The sequence below is a fragment of the Leucoraja erinacea genome, chromosome 18 (genome assembly GCF_028641065.1).
Source record: "Leucoraja erinacea ecotype New England chromosome 18, Leri_hhj_1, whole genome shotgun sequence".
In the NCBI taxonomy this organism is placed as follows: domain Eukaryota; kingdom Metazoa; phylum Chordata; class Chondrichthyes; order Rajiformes; family Rajidae; genus Leucoraja; species Leucoraja erinaceus.
Window position 1 is genome coordinate 37,317,367 of NC_073394.1, and position 18,868 is coordinate 37,336,234.

The window sequence follows — 18,868 nt, forward strand, 5'->3', positions numbered from 1 at the left end:
ATACCCAAAAGACAATCATTTAATAATTTGAGAAGGCTTTTTAATATAATGTACTCTCATAAGAAGGACAATGAAGATATCTCAGTGGTCACGTTGGATGCAGAGAAGGCATTTGATCAAGTAGAATGGCAGTATTTATACAAGGTACTCCAAAAATTTAATATGGGAGAGAATTTTATTAGATGGATTAAACTACTTTATGATAGACCTACGGCAAGAATATTAACTAACAATACGCTATCTCCAAAATTTTACTTATCAAGGGGTAATAGGCAAGGGTGTGCCTTATCACCATTGCTATTTGCCCTTATGATAGAACCGCTGGCCGAAAAGATTAGAAATCACCCGAATATTCACGGATATAACAGCAAGGACTCAAAGAATAAAATTTCATTATACGCTGATGATATCCTTTTATATATTACTAATACACAAACGAGTATACCCACCTTATTAACACTAATTGAGGAATTTGGCTCTTTTTCAGGATATAGAATAAATTGGAATAAAAGCGAAATTATGTCTTTAAAACCACAGGATTCGAGACACTTACTAAAATTCCCCTTCAAAATTGCAACAGAAAAATTCAAGTACCTGGGTATTCAAATTACGAGAAGACACAAATCATTATTTAGTGCCAATTTTATACCACTATTAAATAAACTGAATGATACGATTAAATTTTGGAAAACGCTTCCACTCTCATTGATAGGTAGAATTAACGCTATAAAAATGACTTTCTTACCACAATTAATATATTTGTTTCAAGCGATCCCAATATATATTCCAAAATATTTTTTCAAAAAATTAGATTCCACTATCGCTAATTTTATATAGGACTACAGAACACATAGAATTCAACGAAAGCATTTATGCAAATCTAAAGAAGTTGGGGGTTTATCATTACCTAACTTTATATATTACTACTGGGCAGTGCATATTAAGAACATAATATACTGGCTGGATAGTTCCACTCAGCAGTTGGAGTGGATAAGAATGGAGAAAGAGGAGTGCTATCCGCACGATATAGGAACGATCCTGCTCTCACCGATAAAATTGAATAGTATAATATATAAGAAGAACCCAATTATTCACAATATAATAAGAATTTGGAAACAAATAAAAGTATCCTTGAAATTAAATAATTTATCAGTACTAACCCCACTATTGAACAACCCCGCATTCAAACCTTCTCTCATCGACAACACATATCAACAATGGGATAGACTGGGGATTAGGAAAGTAGGGGACATGTATGAAGTGGGCAAACTGTTATCATTTCAACAATTAAAATTAAAATTTAAATTGAAGGATAATCAATATTTTAAATATATACAGGTATGTGACTTTATGAAGAAATATACACATAGATTTCAAACTATATTTTTAGATCCTTTAGAAGAAGCAATGAATATTAAGGCTGATTCACAAAAATTAATATCATACTTTTATAATAATATATTAAATAGAGAATCACCCTCAACAGAAGCATTAAGGGAAGATTGGGAACAAGAGCTAACGATAAAGATCTCGAAGGATAGATGGGAAAAGTATTTGATGAATACACATAACTGTTCTATTAATGCAAGTCATAATTTAATTCAATTCAAATTATTACATAGACTATATTATTCAAAAACGAGGTTGAATAAATTTTATCCAAACGTCTCTCCCAGATGCGATAAATGTTTGTTTCAAAACGCTAATATAACACACTCAATTGTTGGATGTACAAAGTTGAATAAATTTTGGAGTGATATATTTGATATATTTACAAAGATTTTCAAGTCAAGAATAGAACCCAAAACGGAATGGATTATATTTGGAATAATAGGAGAAGATACCAATTTAAATAAAGATCAAAATGTTTTTTTTAATTATGGGTTAATAATTGGAAAGAAATTGATACTTAAATTTTGGAAAAATACAACCACACCAACTGTTAAAATGTGGATTAGGAATATGATGGACATAGCACGCCTTGAAGAAATGAGACTCCGACTAATAGATAAATATGACCAATTCTTAAAGAGTTGGTCTCCTTTCATCGACTTTTTGGAATCATGTGATGCAGCGGTGCCGTAAGGATTGCTGATTTCAGTTCATGACGCGGATAGAGTTACATCTCCGAATACAGATTTGAAAAATTCTCTTTTAAGGGGCCTTCTCTTCTATTTCTACTTTCCACTTTCTCTCTTCCTTTTTTTTATTTTTTATATACACACTTCACTTTTTTCTACTCTCTACCATCTATTTTTCCACTTTTTCCCCTTTCTATTGTTTTCTTTTTCTTGTTCTGCTTACTTCCTTCTTATAACATAAAACTAGAGGTTGTACATAGAATGGATTACGGTATTACATAGTTGGCACCTAATTTTAGGTGCCACTGTACTGTTTTGTGCTGTATTAACTTCTAATAAAATAAACAAAAACAAAAAAAAAAAAAAAAGATAAGTTGGAAACAACGAAAAAGAGGTCCCAAGATAAGTTGCAGAAACACGAAAAGATGAAGAGAGAAAAGGATGAAAGCCAGAAACTTAGACGTACTTCCAAGCTTGAGCGAAGGCAATGAGTGTCCCTTGCAGAAAGTATACCAGGTGATGAATATGGGAACCAAGGGATTTTGAGGCATCCTATTGAGGGAAATCCCTGAAATAAAGGACTGAGGACTTATTAGCTTGAGAGAGATTTCCCTAAAAGAAAGTGTCCCTTAGTGAAATAAGATAGAATGCGTTAAAAGGAAGGGGCTAGTGAATAAATCTGAGGAAAAGCATGAAATAGAGATTTAGAATGAGAAATAAGGCACTCCAAGAAGAATTGGAATGGGAAGGACATACAGGTAAAAGAAAGGTGAAGAATCGTAAAGGAAGGCTATACACTGCAGCAGTACTGAGGCACAGGATTGGAACGGGCATAGGTAAAGCGAAAGCAGCCTATACTGCAAGCATATTACAGTACAAAATACAGTAGATGAGGTAGCTCAGGGATACCCACCCTGCTATCAGGGATTGGCCGCATTGTACTATACATATGAAAAAGCATCGTCTGTGACCATGGGCTATCCCGTGATCATATGCACACACCATAAGGTAGCAGGACTGTTGGAGAAGGGAACATTTGTGTTGACACCGGCCAGGATAACAGTGTTTCAGATGTTGTTGACATTTCCAGATATTATCATACAAATGTGTATCACAAGTAATATGGATGATTATGTCCCGCTTGCTCATGAGGGAGAGCCCCATGATTGTGTAGGAAAAACAATGGTATTTTTTAAGTTGAGAGCAGATTTCCAGTCAGAGCCATTGAACGATGAGGACAAAAAGGTCTTGTTTGTGGATAGTTCTTGTTATAGGGATCATAATGGCAATCCTGCAGGGTTTGCCGTGGTGCAACAGGACCAATCACGGTTTAAGATAATTAAATTGGAAGCTTGCCCGCAACCTTGCTCAGCTCAGTTGGCAGAAATTAAGGCTTTAATGACCGCATGTGAAATGATGGAATGTGAGAAAGTTGATGTTTATTCAGACTCAGCATATGCACACGGGGTCTGTCACTTGTTTGGGGCAGTATGGAAACAAGGAGGCTTTAAGAAAAGCAACGGAGACCACATACAACATTATCAGCAATTTTCAGACCTGATAAGGACAATGATGAATCCTAGGGCACTAGCTGACGTTAAGTGCCAGGCACATAAGAAGGGAAATGACATTATCACAAAGGGAAACCATGCTGTGGATGAACAGCCAGAACAGCGTCTGGAGGCCGATCAGCCGTTATTGCACCACAGGTAAGCTTGTGGGATCTGGAACCCACAGAGGAGGACATAATTGAAATGCAAGGTAAGGCAACCTTAGCAGAGCAAACCAGGTGGAGACAAAGGGGAGCTAAGCAGAACATGGAGGGTATGTGGACTACTGAAGGAATGTTGGTAGCACCCACACCATTGCTGACCATTCTTATTTCAGAAGCGCATGAGGTAGAACTTCAGCAGTATAAGCAACAGTTAACTATGATACACAAGTCTAAAAGCAAAAGGAGCCGGAGGTGGACCAGGAGGAAGGACCAATTAAACCCGGCGACAAGATTTGTGTACGAGCCTTCCGAAGGAATTGGAATGAGCAAAGAAGGAAAGGACCGTTCATGGTGGTGAACGTCTCGCCCACCGCTGTTCAGGTAGAAGGTCGATCCACATGGTACCAACTCAATCATTGCATGAGGGCTGTCCCACAGGTATGGCTGGATAATAACCCTGAGGTAAGTGAACAGGAGGACGAAGACGTAAGGGGAGAGCAGAGCTTTAACCAGATAGTAAGTGAGGTTTTTAGAGACACTAGTGACACTGAAGCTGTTGTAAATGAGGTCGCGAACGATTGTCCTCCTCCTGATAGTATGGGTAGGGGTGGGCTGGGGGAAGCCAATACTGTCCCTCCCCACTCAGACCTGGAAACCATTAACATGGCAGATATGGCCTGATAACTTTGCTACCTCACCAGGGTTAGGGGAACAGGTGCGAGGCTGTAGAGACCTTGGGGCAGAGAACGGCAATAGCTCGGCCGAATGGTCCAGAGCTGCCACTAATGATTGGTATAAGTGGGCACAATACACGGCACAGATTTTGAGAATACCATAATGCATAATATGCGCTAAGGCCACAGGAAAGACACTGGCTGTAGTGGATCCTCATAACTATACATATTGTTCAAAATTCTTCCAAAGTATAACACAGTGGTCAAACATCTCTCAATGTCCAGTGTAGTGTTTAAACACAGCAAGATCAACACAAGGGATGGTTCCAGCAGACCAATGCACATTATGGAATTTCACACGAGTTAGAGAACCCTATCCCGAACTACCATTAGGGATAGAAATTACAACTGCAAAACAGTATGAGTGCTACCTTGCGGTGAATGGCACACACCCAGTAGGAAATTTCCCAGGTAGCTGTAGCACAATATAGACATGTAATCAAAACGACCCGAGTCAGTTAGCCCAAAATATGCCTAGGTCTAACAGCCCTATTTCACTACCAGATTGCAGGACTATTCTAACAGCAGATGTAGCAGTAGCAGATAGATATTGCGTGTGTGGGGGCAGGGCCAGGAACACACACCCACCCAACTAGACTGAATTATGTGCTAGGGTAATGTGACCACAGTCAGTCCTCGTAATAAGCCCAAAATAAATATTTGCAAAGACCCGTAGGAGGCTATCATTTGAAACCCTTCCTGATAGAGTTTACCTTGATAGAATAGGGCAATCAGGAGGAATCCCCAATTAGCTTAAATCTAGGAGTGAGATTGCTGCCTGGTTGTAGTCAATACTCGATTGGGTCATGCCTGCAAAATAGACAGGATGGATCAACTATCTATATTACTAAAACTCTGTTCTTGACCGGTTTTGGCGATCTGTGCTGCGATTTCCGAGAGAACGCCGCCACCTGCGGCCGTCATTTTTGGACCAGAACTGTGTTTAAATTTAAAATTGGCGCTCATTTTGTGATTTTGGCAGTTGCAAGATGGCGGCGAGACAAAGTGAATGGCCAAATCGTCCAACATTTCAACTAAAATTATATTTCACCAACATCTGAATTGCACAAATTTAGAACAAAACATTTTGAATCAATCTAACAACCGTACTTTTATTTCATTAACATAATTTTATAAAATAATTTTATTGGTACCCTCGATATATTCCTGCAGTATTAATTATGTATTGTTCCTATCACAAATTGGTTTTATTCTATACTGCAATGGCTCAAATAATAAATGTATTCAAATATATCTCACAATTAATCCCAAAACAAATTAACCCAGTGATCTGAGATCAGTGTTATTTTCTGGTTCAGCTATTTATAGTTTTGTTCTGAATTGTATGACTACTTTGTTGGGGTCCACAGCCTTGCCAAATTGTCCGTTTTGCCAAAACAACAGGCAGCAGTAGGAACAGGCAGCGGGGCAGGCGTCGGCCTCAGATGCCAGCTATGGGAACAGGCCGGAGTTCCAGAGCTCTGGCCACAGAGGGTAAATTCGACCCACCAATCGGCATGGAAGTCCCGATGAGGTCGAGAACACCCGCATCATCTGGGGAACTTCTGGGGTGGGTGGGGGGTTTAGGTGTGTTCTCGTAAGTTTATCCAAATTAAAGGAGGTGCCGGACCACCAGTTGCTTAAAAATCGGTGGTGGACTTGCATATAGGTTTACTATTATGTTTATTATTGACACCTGTACCAAAGTATAGTGAATAGTTTTGTATTACATGCTCTCCAAACAGATCAGATATACACAAAATCAGGGCAGGCAGCATCTCTGGATAGAAGGAATAGATGAAGATTCAGATCGAGACCCTTCTTCAAGCTGAGCATCGGGGAGAGTGAGTTACAGAGATAAGGAAGTGTAAGAGATCAAAAGAGATGAAGATCAAGAAAACTGTAGAATGGATCATGTTCTCCTCAGATGCTGCCTGGCCCGCTGAGTTACTGCAACACCTGGAGTTTTGCTCACTAATCTTGTTTGCTGGATTTCGTTCCCTCACCCTCCCCTCTCATTTCCATCTCCACTCACCACTTGATTCCTCATTAGATTCTATGGTTCATATCTATACAGGTGAGCTGCCTGAACTACCAGCTGCCTGCCACTGCAGGCTATTCTTCCTTGGAGTTGGGCCTCAGGAATAGAGCACAACAGGGACATTGCTTCCCATGTGCTTGGTGAGGACCTGCCAAGTGTGACAACCAAGCTGTCCAAGTGTGACAACCAGGTTCTGTCCCCATACAAGGACAGGTAGAGATCGGGACCATTTGCAGCTTTGCCGAGACAGACAGCAACCTCTCCCTCAACGTCAGCTAGACTAAGGAACTAATGATTGGCTTCAGGAAGCATAGTGGAGTACATGCCCCCATCAATGATGCCAAAGTTGAGAGCTTCAGCTTCCTTGGCATTAATATTACCAATGATCTGTCGTGGATTAACCACAATAAAGTGACAGCCAAGAAGGCTGTACATTCACAGGAGACTGAGTAAATGCAGCACGTCTCCAATGGCTCTTACAAACGTCACAGATACAAACTGTTAGGTAGTATCACAGTTTGGTTTGGGAATTGTTTTATCCAAGATCGCAAGAAATTGTAGAGTTGTGGATGTAGCCCAGTCCATCACACAGATTAGACTCCTCAACATTGACTGCATCTACACTTCATGCTGCCTCGGAAATACAGTCAACATAATCAAAGACTTGTCCCATCCCAGTCATTTCTTCATCTCCTGGCTCTTGTCAGGCTGAAGATAAAGAAGCTTGAAAGTGCACACCACTAGTCTCAGGAACAGCTTCTTCCCCTCTGTGATTCAGCTTTGAATGGTCCTTCAGGTACAAAGAGCAGAGCAAAGGTGGAGATAAAGAGTGCAGAATTTAGTTCTCAGCATTGTAGCGCACCAGTTCCAGAGACAATGTCCAATGTCCGCAATTTTGTAGAAGTGAATTGGGTAATGCCCTAGCTTATGGAACGACAATCCAGTAGCCTGATAACAGAGGGGAAGCTGTTCACAAGTCGTTAATAGGCCAATTACCCTTCAACCCTGCACATATTTGTGATGAGAGAGGATACCCTAGCATCCAGAGGAAACCCACGCAGTCACGGGGAGAACAGCACCCAAGGCAAGGATCAAACCCGGGTCCCTGGTGCCGTGAGGCAGCGCTGAGCCACTGTGCCGCCCTGTGCTGAGTCAGCGATGTTCCCACTGCACCATCACTAACAAAGTCGATCTCTCGCTGTGCTTCAGGGAGGTGGAATCTCCCAGTGGGGATGTTGCAGGAACCTCTTGACTCAATGGGAGATGCCTCAAACTGAGAGAAATTCAGGTCTCACCAGGAGGCACCAGCTCAGTCTTGTGTCTAAAGTGGGCTTGAGTGAATGATTTATTGATCATTGTCCACGGCATTCTTTGCTTCAAATACCAGCAAACAAGGCTGAGATACTTTGGGGAAAACAGATAAATGGAAGCAGAAGCTGTTATTAGGCTGTGGATATACTGTGGATATACTTAAGAGCAAATTTGATCCCACAGATAGGCAAAAAATGCTGGAGAAACTCAGGAGGTCAGGCGGCATCTCTGGAGAAAAAGTATAGGTGACGTTTCGAGTCGGAACCTTTCGTCATACTCCAACCCGAAACGTCATCTATTCCATTTCACCAGAGATGCTGTCAGAGTCGCTGAGTTACTCCAGCATTTTGTGTCTATCTTTGGTGTAAACCAGCATCTGCAGCTCCTTCCTACACTAAACGTGATCCCCTGTCTGATGTTAATTGATGTTCGGTAAGAAACAGTTTTATTTACTTCACCATAATGTCTAAAGCCTCACGATTCTCCAGCTGTCTCCTTCCTGCTCCATCACTTTACGGATAGAGAGACACATTCACCAAATCAGGGTGTTTATCCTTAATGTACTGGATGCAGGAGATAGGTGGGTGTTTGTCCAAACCATCACAACAGGCAATCATTGCATCGTTATCTGGGTGGGTGAAGAAAATCAGTGACTGTCGGCTCCTGTTCATGGCATCTTCTGTCTGTGGGATTCGCACTCGGTGTTTCTGTGGGAAAGAGAGAACAAATGACATGGTTTGTAAATTCCACCTGTTATTGTAACTAAACGAACATCACTTTGTCAACCAAGGGGAACTTTCATTTTTTAAATGCCAAAGTACTGGATTCACAATGACTTGGTCGTATGGATTCAGAACTGGCTTGTTCGTAGAAGACAGAGGGTTGTGGTGGAAGGTGGATATTCAGGCTGGAGGTTTGTGACCAGTGGAGTTCCGCAGGGATCTGTGCTGGGACCTGTGCTGTTTGTGATATATAGAAATGACCTAGACGTAAATGTAAACGGGTGGTGAGTAAGTTTGCTGGCTCGAAGGGCCGAATGGCCTACTACTGCACCTATTGTCTATTGTCTATTGTCTAAAATTGGAGAAGTTGTAGACTGTGAGGAAGGTTGTCAGAAGATACAGTGGGATATAGATCAGCTAAAGAAATGGACAGAGAAATGGCAGATGGAGTTTAACCCGAGCAAGTGCAAGGTGTTGCACTTTGGGAGGTTGAATGTTAGGAGAGAGTATACAGTTAATGGCAAGACCCTTTACAGCAATGATGTGCAGAGGGAGTCTGAGTTCATAGCTCTCTGAAGATGGCAGCACAGGTGGATGGGCTGGTAAAGAAGGTGTATGGTATGATTACCTTCATTGCTTGGGGCATTGTATTTAAATCACGGAGTCATGATGCTGCTCTATAGGACTTTGGTTAGACTGCTCTTGGAGTTATTGTGTGCAGTGATGGTCGCCTCATTACAGGAAACGTGGAGGCTTTGAAGATGGTGCAGAGGAGATTTTCCAGAATGTTGCCTGGATTAGAGGGTTTCAGCTGGAGGGAGAGGACGCACAGTCTTGGATTGTTTTCCCTGGAATAACAGAGGTTGAGGAGGGACATGATAGAAGTATACACAATTATGAAAGCATAGATACGGTAGACAGTCAGAAATATTTTCACAGGATGGCATAGTTATAAGGTGAGAAGGAAAAAGTTAAATGGAGATGTGTTGGGGCAAGTGTTTTACACAGTGTGGTGGGGGCTTGCGTCACATTGCCAGGGTCGGTGATACTGGCTTTTAAGATGCTTTTAGATAGGCACGTGGAAGTACAGGGAATGGAGGGATGTGGATCATGTAGCGACAGATGAGATCAGTTGAACTAGGCATTGTGTTTAGCGCAGTCTGTCAATAATCCTAAAATAAGTTTATTATAATTTTCCTACAAATTGTTATCAAACTAATTATTGCCTCACTCACTGCGGAAATCCATCTGTCAGATGTCCACCTCTGCAGAAGGTCACCTATGTTGAGAAGAACCGCATTTGGAAGGTAGGGGGCAGCAATGTACTGACCAGACCTGGACATTACCTGAAACACAGGTGTTTAAATTGATTAAACAGCAGCAGCAGCAGCATTGACCTGCTCCAGTTCTGGTGACAACTACAAATACTTATGCCCCTGTCCCACTTAGGAAACCTGAACGGAAACCCCTGGAGACTTTGCGCCCCACCCAAGGTTTCCGTGCGGTTCCCGGAGGTTTTTGTCAGTCGCCCACCTGTTTCCACTACCTGCAACCTCCGGGAACCTCACGGAAACCTTGGGTGGGGCGCAAAGTCTCCAGAGGTTTCCGTTCAGGTTTCCTAAGTGGGACAGGGGCATAACTCTGCTCCTCTCTCCACACCTGCTGTAGCTCCAGTATTTTACACTTTTATCACCTTTACCTGTTCCGACTTAATTCATCGTCTTCTCCGAATCTCCTCCCCATCCCTTATCGAGATCATCCCAGCAAAACTCAACGTGTGAGTCTCAACTTTTGAAACTATCTAAAGGTGATCAAGGACATCAAGGGTGTTGATTATGTTGGCTGCTTTTCCAAGGCAGCATGAGGTGTAGACAGCATCAATGGTGTGGAGTCTGGTCTGTGTGATACAATGACAGGCCTTCACCAGGAACACTTGATGTCCACCTTGTGCTATGAGTCCAACGCCTCAATGTAGACACCAAGAAAACACCATGTGGTGCCAGCAATGGCTGCCTTGCCATCAGTCCCTTCCTTCTTTGGTGTTTTTAGAATGTGTTACATGTATGTTTTAGTGTTCTTTAGCTTGATTTTATGTGGGGGGGGGGGGGGGGTTTTGGGGAAAACTTTTTTTCCGGAGATGTAATTTTTTTTATTGATACTGGTGTGTTTACATCTTTTCTGATCTAAAGATGAATCATGGAAACATGCTCTTCGGTGCATTATGTGCAGGCAGAGGACCTAATTGAACAAGGTTATGTACATCGTGTACTGTCCTATTTATCATGTTCGATGCAAACAGTCCGCCCCCCCCCCCCCTTTCTTCAAAAGGCGCAGAAAGAACGAGAATGTTCTGCAGCAAAGATCCTATAGCTGCGCTCCGCTATAGGATCTTTGTTCTGCAGATCCGGAGGTTCGTGAATAAGCAGCTGGTGAAACTACGCGCCTCCCCTCCCCCGCCCGCCAGCTCACTCAGCCGCAGGTTTCCAGCTTTTCGCCGCCCACTCACTCGACCGGCTCTCCTCCATTCTCCCCCCCCCCCCCCTCCTCTTCTCACCACCTCCCCTCTCCTCTCTCCCTCTCTCCCCTCTCCTCTCTACCTGTCACAGGGGACCACCTCCTCTCCGTGTCTGTGTCCGCGGTGCGAACGTCTGTAACGGTGGCGGAAGCCATGTTCGGCTGGTCATCCACTGCTTTTGGCAGCTCTGCAAAGAGCCTATAGCGCACTATAGGATCTTTGCTCCTCGGATCGCTCCGTGCCTCGTTCGGGCCCCCGCAACCTGCCGCCACGCTGCACTCCTCTCTCTCCCTCCCCACCCCTCCCCTCTCTCCCCCCCTCTCTCCCTCCCCCCCCCTCTCTCTCTCCCCTCCCCTCTCTCTCTCTCCCCTCTCTCTCTCTCTCTCTCTCTCTCTCCCCTCTCTCCCTCCCTCTCTCTCTCTCTCTCTCTCTCTCTCTCTCTCCCTCTCTCTCTCCCTCCCTCTCCCCCTCTCTCTCCCCCTCTCTCTCGCCCTCTCTCTCTCCCTCTCTCTCCCCCTCTCTCTCTCTCTCTCTCCTCCTCTCTCCCTCTCCCCCTCTCTTTCTCTCTCCCTCCTCTCTCTCTCCCCCCCCCTCTCCTCTGTCTCTCTCTCTCCACCCCTCTCTTCTCTCTCCTGTGTGTGTGTGTGTGTGTCATTTTGCCTTTGAAACGTATCTCCTCGAAAACCAGATGCAACAACGGGGAGATTTTTACATATTTCAGTAGGGATTTACCTTATGATTTCAGAAATCCACTCCTCTCTAAATGTGGTCAATTATTTCCCTCGATTTTGAATAAAATTGATCACGAAACTCACTTTAAAAAAATAATAATTGCCGCTTGCCAGTTGCTGACATCACAATGTCACATGCCCCCCAATCGAGGCCCCACCTGCCTCCTGGCCCCGCCCCCCCCCCCCCCCACGCTGTGAACCTGGTCATAGCATTTAATTTTATTGTTTCTCTGTGTCCTTCCCCCCCCCCCCCCCCCCCCCCCCCCCCTGGTTTTGGCACAATTTTTCACAATTTTTCACCCCCCCCCCCGTTCTCTTTAAAAGACGCAGAAAGACCGAGCAGGTTCTTCAGATCCTGAGGACACCTGCTTTCTTTTGTGAAGTCATGCTCCTCCCCGCGCCCAGCACCCAACCCAAGTGGCTCAACACAAAGTACGCTCATGCCATGCCTCCCGCAACTGGACTCCCACAAAAGAAGTCGCTCGCGCTTCGGCTCAGCTTCTAGAACATTGCGGCAGCGGCCTCAGCCTACAGCCTCACTCAGGCCCACGCCCGCCCACTCCAACTCCTTCCACCCCCCCCCCCCCCCCCCCCCTGTACTTGGGGTCTGAAGCAAAGATTGGTCTGAAGTGTTTGGGAATCAGTCCTCTGTGACGATCCGGAGATCACCGGCGTGCTCCGGCTGGCTCTGGGGGTAAAGAGACGACGCGCTAGGAGCTGAGGCTGACAGTGAGACCCAAAGATACTAGAGGAGCTCCTCTATAATCTTTGCTGAGGCCGACGGCTGCTGCTCTGGACCTGCGCGGCAGGCTCTCGGGGGCAGGGAGATCCTGGGGAGGTGAAGAGCGAGGGTGGCGGAATTGAGGGAGAGGAGGGGGTGGGGAGAGAGAGGGGGGGAATAGTGGAGGTGAGGAGGAGAGTGGGGGAAGAGGGGAATAGAGGGAGAGGAGATATGGTGTGGGGAATAGAGGGAGCGGCCCTACCCCTCTCCCCCTCCATTCTCCCCCTCCTCTCTCTCCCCCCTCTCCCCTCTCCCACCATCTCCACACCTCCCCCTCCCCCTCTCTCCCCTCATCTCTCCCCCTCATCTTTTTCTCCCTCCTCTCTCCCCATCCCATCTCCTCCTTCCCCCATCTCACCCCCCCCCCCCCCTTAACTAAAACTCTCATCTTGTTATCTTCCGGTTTGCAGATTTCTTATATTTGCGCAAAAACGGTACTTGAGGGCACTACAAATTTTCGCCACGTTACTCGACATTATCCTGTGCTGCAAGTGCAACAAGTTATGTTTCGATCGGTGGTATATTTTAAAAGTTATAAAGGATTAAAAATCTTAAAAACTGCACTGTGCAGATTGGACCCCTCTCCTGTCAGTCACCGCCGGAACGGCGATGCCCCTTCCTGCACCATCGCCGCACTGATTGGGCGCATCTGCCGTCATTCACTTGGCGTCCCCCGCCCGCCTCTGCTAGCGCGGCCGTAAGGGGCCGTGCTGAGGATCCAAGGCCTGGGTGCTGAGCCTGGCTGAGGGCACCAGTGGGTGATGCTCTTCTGGGACACGCAAGAAGGGTGAGGAGCGGCAACCTCGAAATCGTGGGGAGGTGAGGAGGGAGAGTGGGAGGATTGAGGGAGAAGAGGGAGAGGGGGGAGAGTGGGGGAGGTGAGGAGGGAGTGTGGGGGAGGAGGGGGGATAGAGGGACAGTAGGGGGAGCAGGTAGGTAGAGAGTGGGGAATAGAGGGAGGGCGGTGAGGGATAGTGGTGGGTTAGGGGGAGGTGCGGGTGGAGAGGTGAGGGATAGTGGTGGGTTAGGGGGAGGTGAGGGATAGAAGGCTAAGATGGGGATAGGGAGGGGAGAGGACTTATGGAGTGAGGGAGGGGGTGACTGAGGGTAGGGGAAAGGAGAGGCAGGGGGAGGTGAGGGAAGGATTGAGGGAGGGGTGGAGGAGAGGGGAAAGAAGAGTTGGAGGCCGGTGACTAGTGGGGTGCCACAGGGATCTGTGTTGGGTCCACTGTTGTTTGTCATGTACATCAATGATCTGGATGATGGTGCGGTAAATTGGATTAGTAAGTATGCAGATGATACGAAGATAAGTGGTGTTGTGGATAATGAAGTAGATTTTCAAAGTCTACAGAGAGATTTAGGCCATTTGGAAGAGTGGGCTTAAAGATGGCAGATGGAGTTTAATGCTGATAAGTGTGAGGTGCTACATCTTGGCAGGACACATCAAAATAGGACGTACATGGTAAATGGTAGCGAATTGTGGAATGCAGTTGAACAGAGGGATCTAGGAATAACTGTGCACAGTTCCCTGAAGGTGGAATCTAATGTAGATAGGGTGGTAAAGAAAGCTTTTGGTGTGCTGGCCTTTATAAATCAGAGCATTGAGTATAGAAGTTGGGATGTAATGTTAAAGTTGTACAAGGCATTGGTGAAGCCAATTCTGAAGTATGGTGTACAGTTTTGGTTGCCTAATTATAGGAAGGATGTCAACAAAATAGAGAGAGTACAGAGGAGATTTACTAGAATGTTGCCTGGGTTTCAGCAACTAAGTTACAGAGAAAGGTTGAACAAGTTAGGTCTTTATTCTTTGGAGAGTAGAAGGTTAAGGGGGGACTTGATAGAGGTCTTTAAATTGATGAGAGGGATAGACAGAGTTGACGTGGATAAGCTTTTCCCATTGAGAGTAGGGAAGATTCAAACAAGAGGACATGACATGAGAATTAAGGGACAGAAGTTTAGGGGTAACATGAGGGGGAACTTCTTTACTCAGAGAGTGGTAGCTGTGTGGAATGAGCTTCCATCGGAAGTGGTGGAGGCAGGTTCGATTTTATCATTTAAAAATTAATTGGATAGGTATATGGACGGGAAAGGAATGGAGGGTTATGGTCTGAGTGCAGGTACATGGGACTAGGTGAGAATAAGTGTTCGGCATGGACTAGAAGGGCCGAGTTGGCCTGTTCCCGTGCTGTAATTGTTATGTGGTTATATGGTTAAGAGGGAGGGTGAAGAGGAAGGGGAGAGAGTGCTGGGGATGAGAGGTAACGAGCCGCGCATGCGCAGTTGGAGGCTATGGGTGAGTGGTGGAATATTGCGTTCGGGGAACGGGTTATGTTGGGGGAACCTGTCCTCCCGTGTGACAGGGACCCAAAGGGTCCCACTTAACCAAGTCAGTTTAGTGATACAGCATGGAAACAGGTCCTTTTGCTCACTGAGTCCATGCCGACCATCGATCTCCCGTTCACACTAGTTCTATGTTATCCCACTTTCCCATCCACACCCAACACACTAGGGACGCTTGACAGAAGGTAATTGACCTACAAACCTGTACGTCTTTGGGATGTGGGAGGAAACCAGAGCACCCGGAGGACACCCACGCAGTCACAGGGAGAACGTGCAAACCACACACAGACAGCATCGGAGGTCAGGATCGAACCAGGGTCTCTGGCTTTGTGAGGCAACAGCTCTACCCGCTGCACCACTTGGTTTCCGCCATGTGAGAAGGAGGGACAGGAAGATTTTGAAGGAAGTTTTAAAAGATGTTGTGTAACCTCGTAATTCATTGTGAATATAGGGACAATGGAAACTGAAGGATGAGAATCATCTTCTTCTACATAATCTTTGCCCCCCCCCCCTCATGCCCTCACCCCTCATCTTAAAGCTGTGCCCTCTGGTCTTTGACATTCCCACTCTGTGATGAGGATGAGAATCACCTCCAGTCCTGCGTTCCTGTCCTGGAACACGAAAGTGAATGTCCCGTAGTCAGAATGTTCCCCACACCGGCTCTGCTTTTCCTTCACACAGGATTTCTGTACCGCTGGGTAATACGCAGCTCTGAGGGTTGATAAGTTGCCACTACCTTGAAAAGATTATACAATAGAAATTAGTAATTTCTCTGAAATGCAATTTAGTTTTAGTTTAGAGATAATCATACCCTAATTTATTAGCCAAGTAAGTTTTGCAACGTACGAGGAATTTGGTTTGCCATAGTCATACCAAAAAAGCAACAAGACACACAACTACATAAAAATTTAACATAAACATCCACCACAGCGGCTCCCCCACATTCCCCACTGTCTTCTTCTTGTGTTTGGCGTGCACTGCCTAAAGTTGTAGGTCAACTTGTTCTGTTTGATCTATCTGTTTGTGCACGTCCAGTTGATTGCACTAGTCGAAACAGGGTGGACCATGTGAAGGTTGCAATCTCCCACCATCTCCGAACCATCTGTAGCCGGTGATCGAAGCTCTCACATCGGGGCAGTCTAAGCTCCCGCATCGGGGCGGTCGAAACTCCTGCAGCTTGGAGTCCCCAAAGTCGGCCGTTCACCAGGAGCCGCGAGCACCTGCAGGTGGGAGCACCAAAGGCCGACACCTGGCAAAGGGATCACCCGCTCCAAGATGTTAAAATCCACAGTCTCCACAGTTTTGGAGCTCTAGAAGTTCCAAACAAGAGGCCGCCAACTCCACGATGTTAGGCCGCAGTGCGGACGGAGATACAACACAGAAAAAGTCGCATCTCCGTCGAGGAAAGAGATGAAAAAGTTTCACCCCCACCACCAACCACAAATACAAAAAATAAAGGTAAGCTCAAACATACTCGCTAGAATTCAGAAGATTGAGGGGGGATCTTATAGAAACTTACAAAATTCTTAAGGGGTTGGACAGGCTAGATGCAGGAAGATTGTTCCCGATGTTGGGGAAGTCCAGAACAAGGGGTCACAGTTTAAGGATAAGGGGGAAATCTTTTAGGACCGAGATGAGAAAAACATTTTTCACACAGAGAATGGTGACTCTCTGGAATTCTCTGCCACAGAAGGTAGTTGAGGCCAGTTCATTGGCTATATTTAAGAGGGAGTTAGATGTGGCCCTTGTGGCTAAAGGGATCAGGGGGTATGGAGAGAAGGCAGGTACAGGATACTAGGTTGGATGATCAGCCATGATCATATTGAATGGTGGTGCAGGCTCGAAGGGCCGAATGGCCTACTCCTGCACCTATTTTCTATGCTCTATGGTTCTATACATCTTTCAACAAACTAAAAACACAAAGAATGCAAACAAAGACAGACCGTTGGTGAGTCAGCTGTTCTGCAGCGCCCCCTGGTGGAGGAACAATTAACCTTCAAACCTGTACATCTTTGGAGTGTGGGAGGAAACCAGAGCACCCAGAGGAAACCCACGCTGTCACAGGGAGAACGTACAAACTCTATACAGACAGCGCCCATTGGCAGGGTCGAACCCAGGTCTCTGGCACTGTGAGGCAGCAACTCTACTGCTGCGTCACCGTATGTTATATCTTTTAACAAATCTGCAAAACAGATGATAATAACCTCTTCCACCCATATCCCTCCTTCTGGCTTTACATTTCACTCCTCCTCCTTGCTCCTTATCGGATGACCTTATGTCTCCCTTTCACCTCTAACCTTTCCTGCCTCCTGCAATCTGCCAATCATACCCCTCCCCATTTGTATCTACCTGTCACTCGCATGTGTTTGTGCCACCCAAGTCTCTATTCTCCAACTTTCCCTCACTCCCCCCCCCCTCCCCCCTCCCCCCCTTTCCATCTTTCTGAATAAAGGTCCTGATCAGAAAATGCAGCTGTCCACTCACCACTGATTCTGTCCAAAAAGTTGAGTTCATCCAGCACTTTGTCTTTATTCAATATTCCAGCATCTGCAATTCTTTGTGCCTTGTCTACGGGGTCATAGAGACATACATCATAGTAACAGACCTTTCACCACAACTTCTCTGTGTTTCTTCAAAGGGTCACGACCCGAAACGTCACCCATTCCTTCTCTCCGGAGTGCTGCCTCTCCTGCTGAGTTACTCCAACATTTTGTGTCTATCTTCAGATAGAACTAGTGTATGGGTGATCGCTGGTCGGAGCGGACTTGGTGGGCCGAAGCAGGGGTGGAAATACTGGGGTGGGGACATCGGGACACACGACTCCCCCCCTCCCCCTGCTTTGAGAGGTGGGGGACAATCTCCCCCCCCATGTTTTGTAATTCGGACTTTATCAGACGCTTTCTACGGGCTAAATTGGCCCATTCGCGGGGCCTATCAGTGCCCAGTGAGGCTTAAAATCAAACTGTTGCATCGAGGTGATCGAGGCTCCCGATGTTGAAGCCACCGCCGGCCAATGAAAGACCCCGTGAACGGGCTGATTGAAGCCCCACGATTCGGGGCGGATGAAGCTGCTGTTGCTGGAGTTCGGAGTCGGTCACCAACCAGGTCAGCTCCCGATGTTACCGTCCACAGGGCCCACGGCCGAAGCCTTGCGTGTGTGCGCATGCGCGCACGAGGCCACCAAGAAATTGTGTCCTCCGCATGTTTTGATAGCGATTTCCATGCCTGGGCCGAAGGGCCTGTTTCCACTCTGTATCTCTAAGTTAAACTAAACTAAATGACATTGAAATGGAGACTTACTGCCGATCTCTTGATGCTTGCTGACAAAGAAATCAGTCTCAACTCCCAGACTCAGTTCAATGACTTTCAAAATCCGCAACGAAAGGTCCTTAAACGTTCCAACGAATGACTCCAGGCAACTTGAAAACTCAGGTAGGTCTTTGGTAGGCCATGTCTCATGGAAAATAAAATACATTTACTTTGAAGTCACTTGATTTTGTACTGAAATAAGCATAAAAATTAAACATCCAAGAGTTACTTCAGCATTTTGTGTCTATCGTCGGTGTAAGCCATCATCTGCAGTTAGAGTCATAGAGCCTTATAGAGTGATACAGTGTGGAAACAGGCCCTTCAGCCAAACTCGCCCACACCGGTCAACAATGTCCCAGCTACACTAGTCCCACTTGCCTGCGCTTGGTCCATATCCCTCCAAACTTGTCCTATCCATGTCCCTATCTAATTGTTTCTTAAACGATGGGATAGTCCCAGCGTCAACTACGTCCTCTAGCAGCTTATTCCATACATCCACCACCATTTCAGTGAAAAAACTATCCTTCAGATTTCTATTAAATCTTTTCCCCTTCACCCTCAACCTATGTCCTCTGGCCCTCGATTCCCC

General features: G+C 45.8%; 2 protein-coding genes across 2 annotated transcripts in view; one reads left to right on the top strand and one right to left on the bottom strand.

The window, feature by feature from the left end:
* Window positions 1-18,868, top strand: part of rps13 (ribosomal protein S13) — a 319,891-nt gene that overhangs the window by 25,380 nt on the left and 275,643 nt on the right. The window lies entirely within an intron of this gene.
* LOC129705942 (uncharacterized) overlaps window positions 5,610-18,868 on the bottom strand; it is a 28,580-nt gene continuing 15,321 nt past the window's right edge. Inside the window, exons 4-7 of the mRNA XM_055649872.1 lie at window positions 18,267-18,424; window positions 15,561-15,702; window positions 9,839-9,949; window positions 5,610-8,588 (exon numbers count right to left, since the gene is read on the bottom strand). Coding sequence (XP_055505847.1) covers window positions 8,394-8,588; window positions 9,839-9,949; window positions 15,561-15,702; window positions 18,267-18,424 — 606 coding nt within the window. The 3' untranslated portion in view covers window positions 5,610-8,393. The remainder of the gene's footprint in view (window positions 8,589-9,838; window positions 9,950-15,560; window positions 15,703-18,266; window positions 18,425-18,868) is intronic.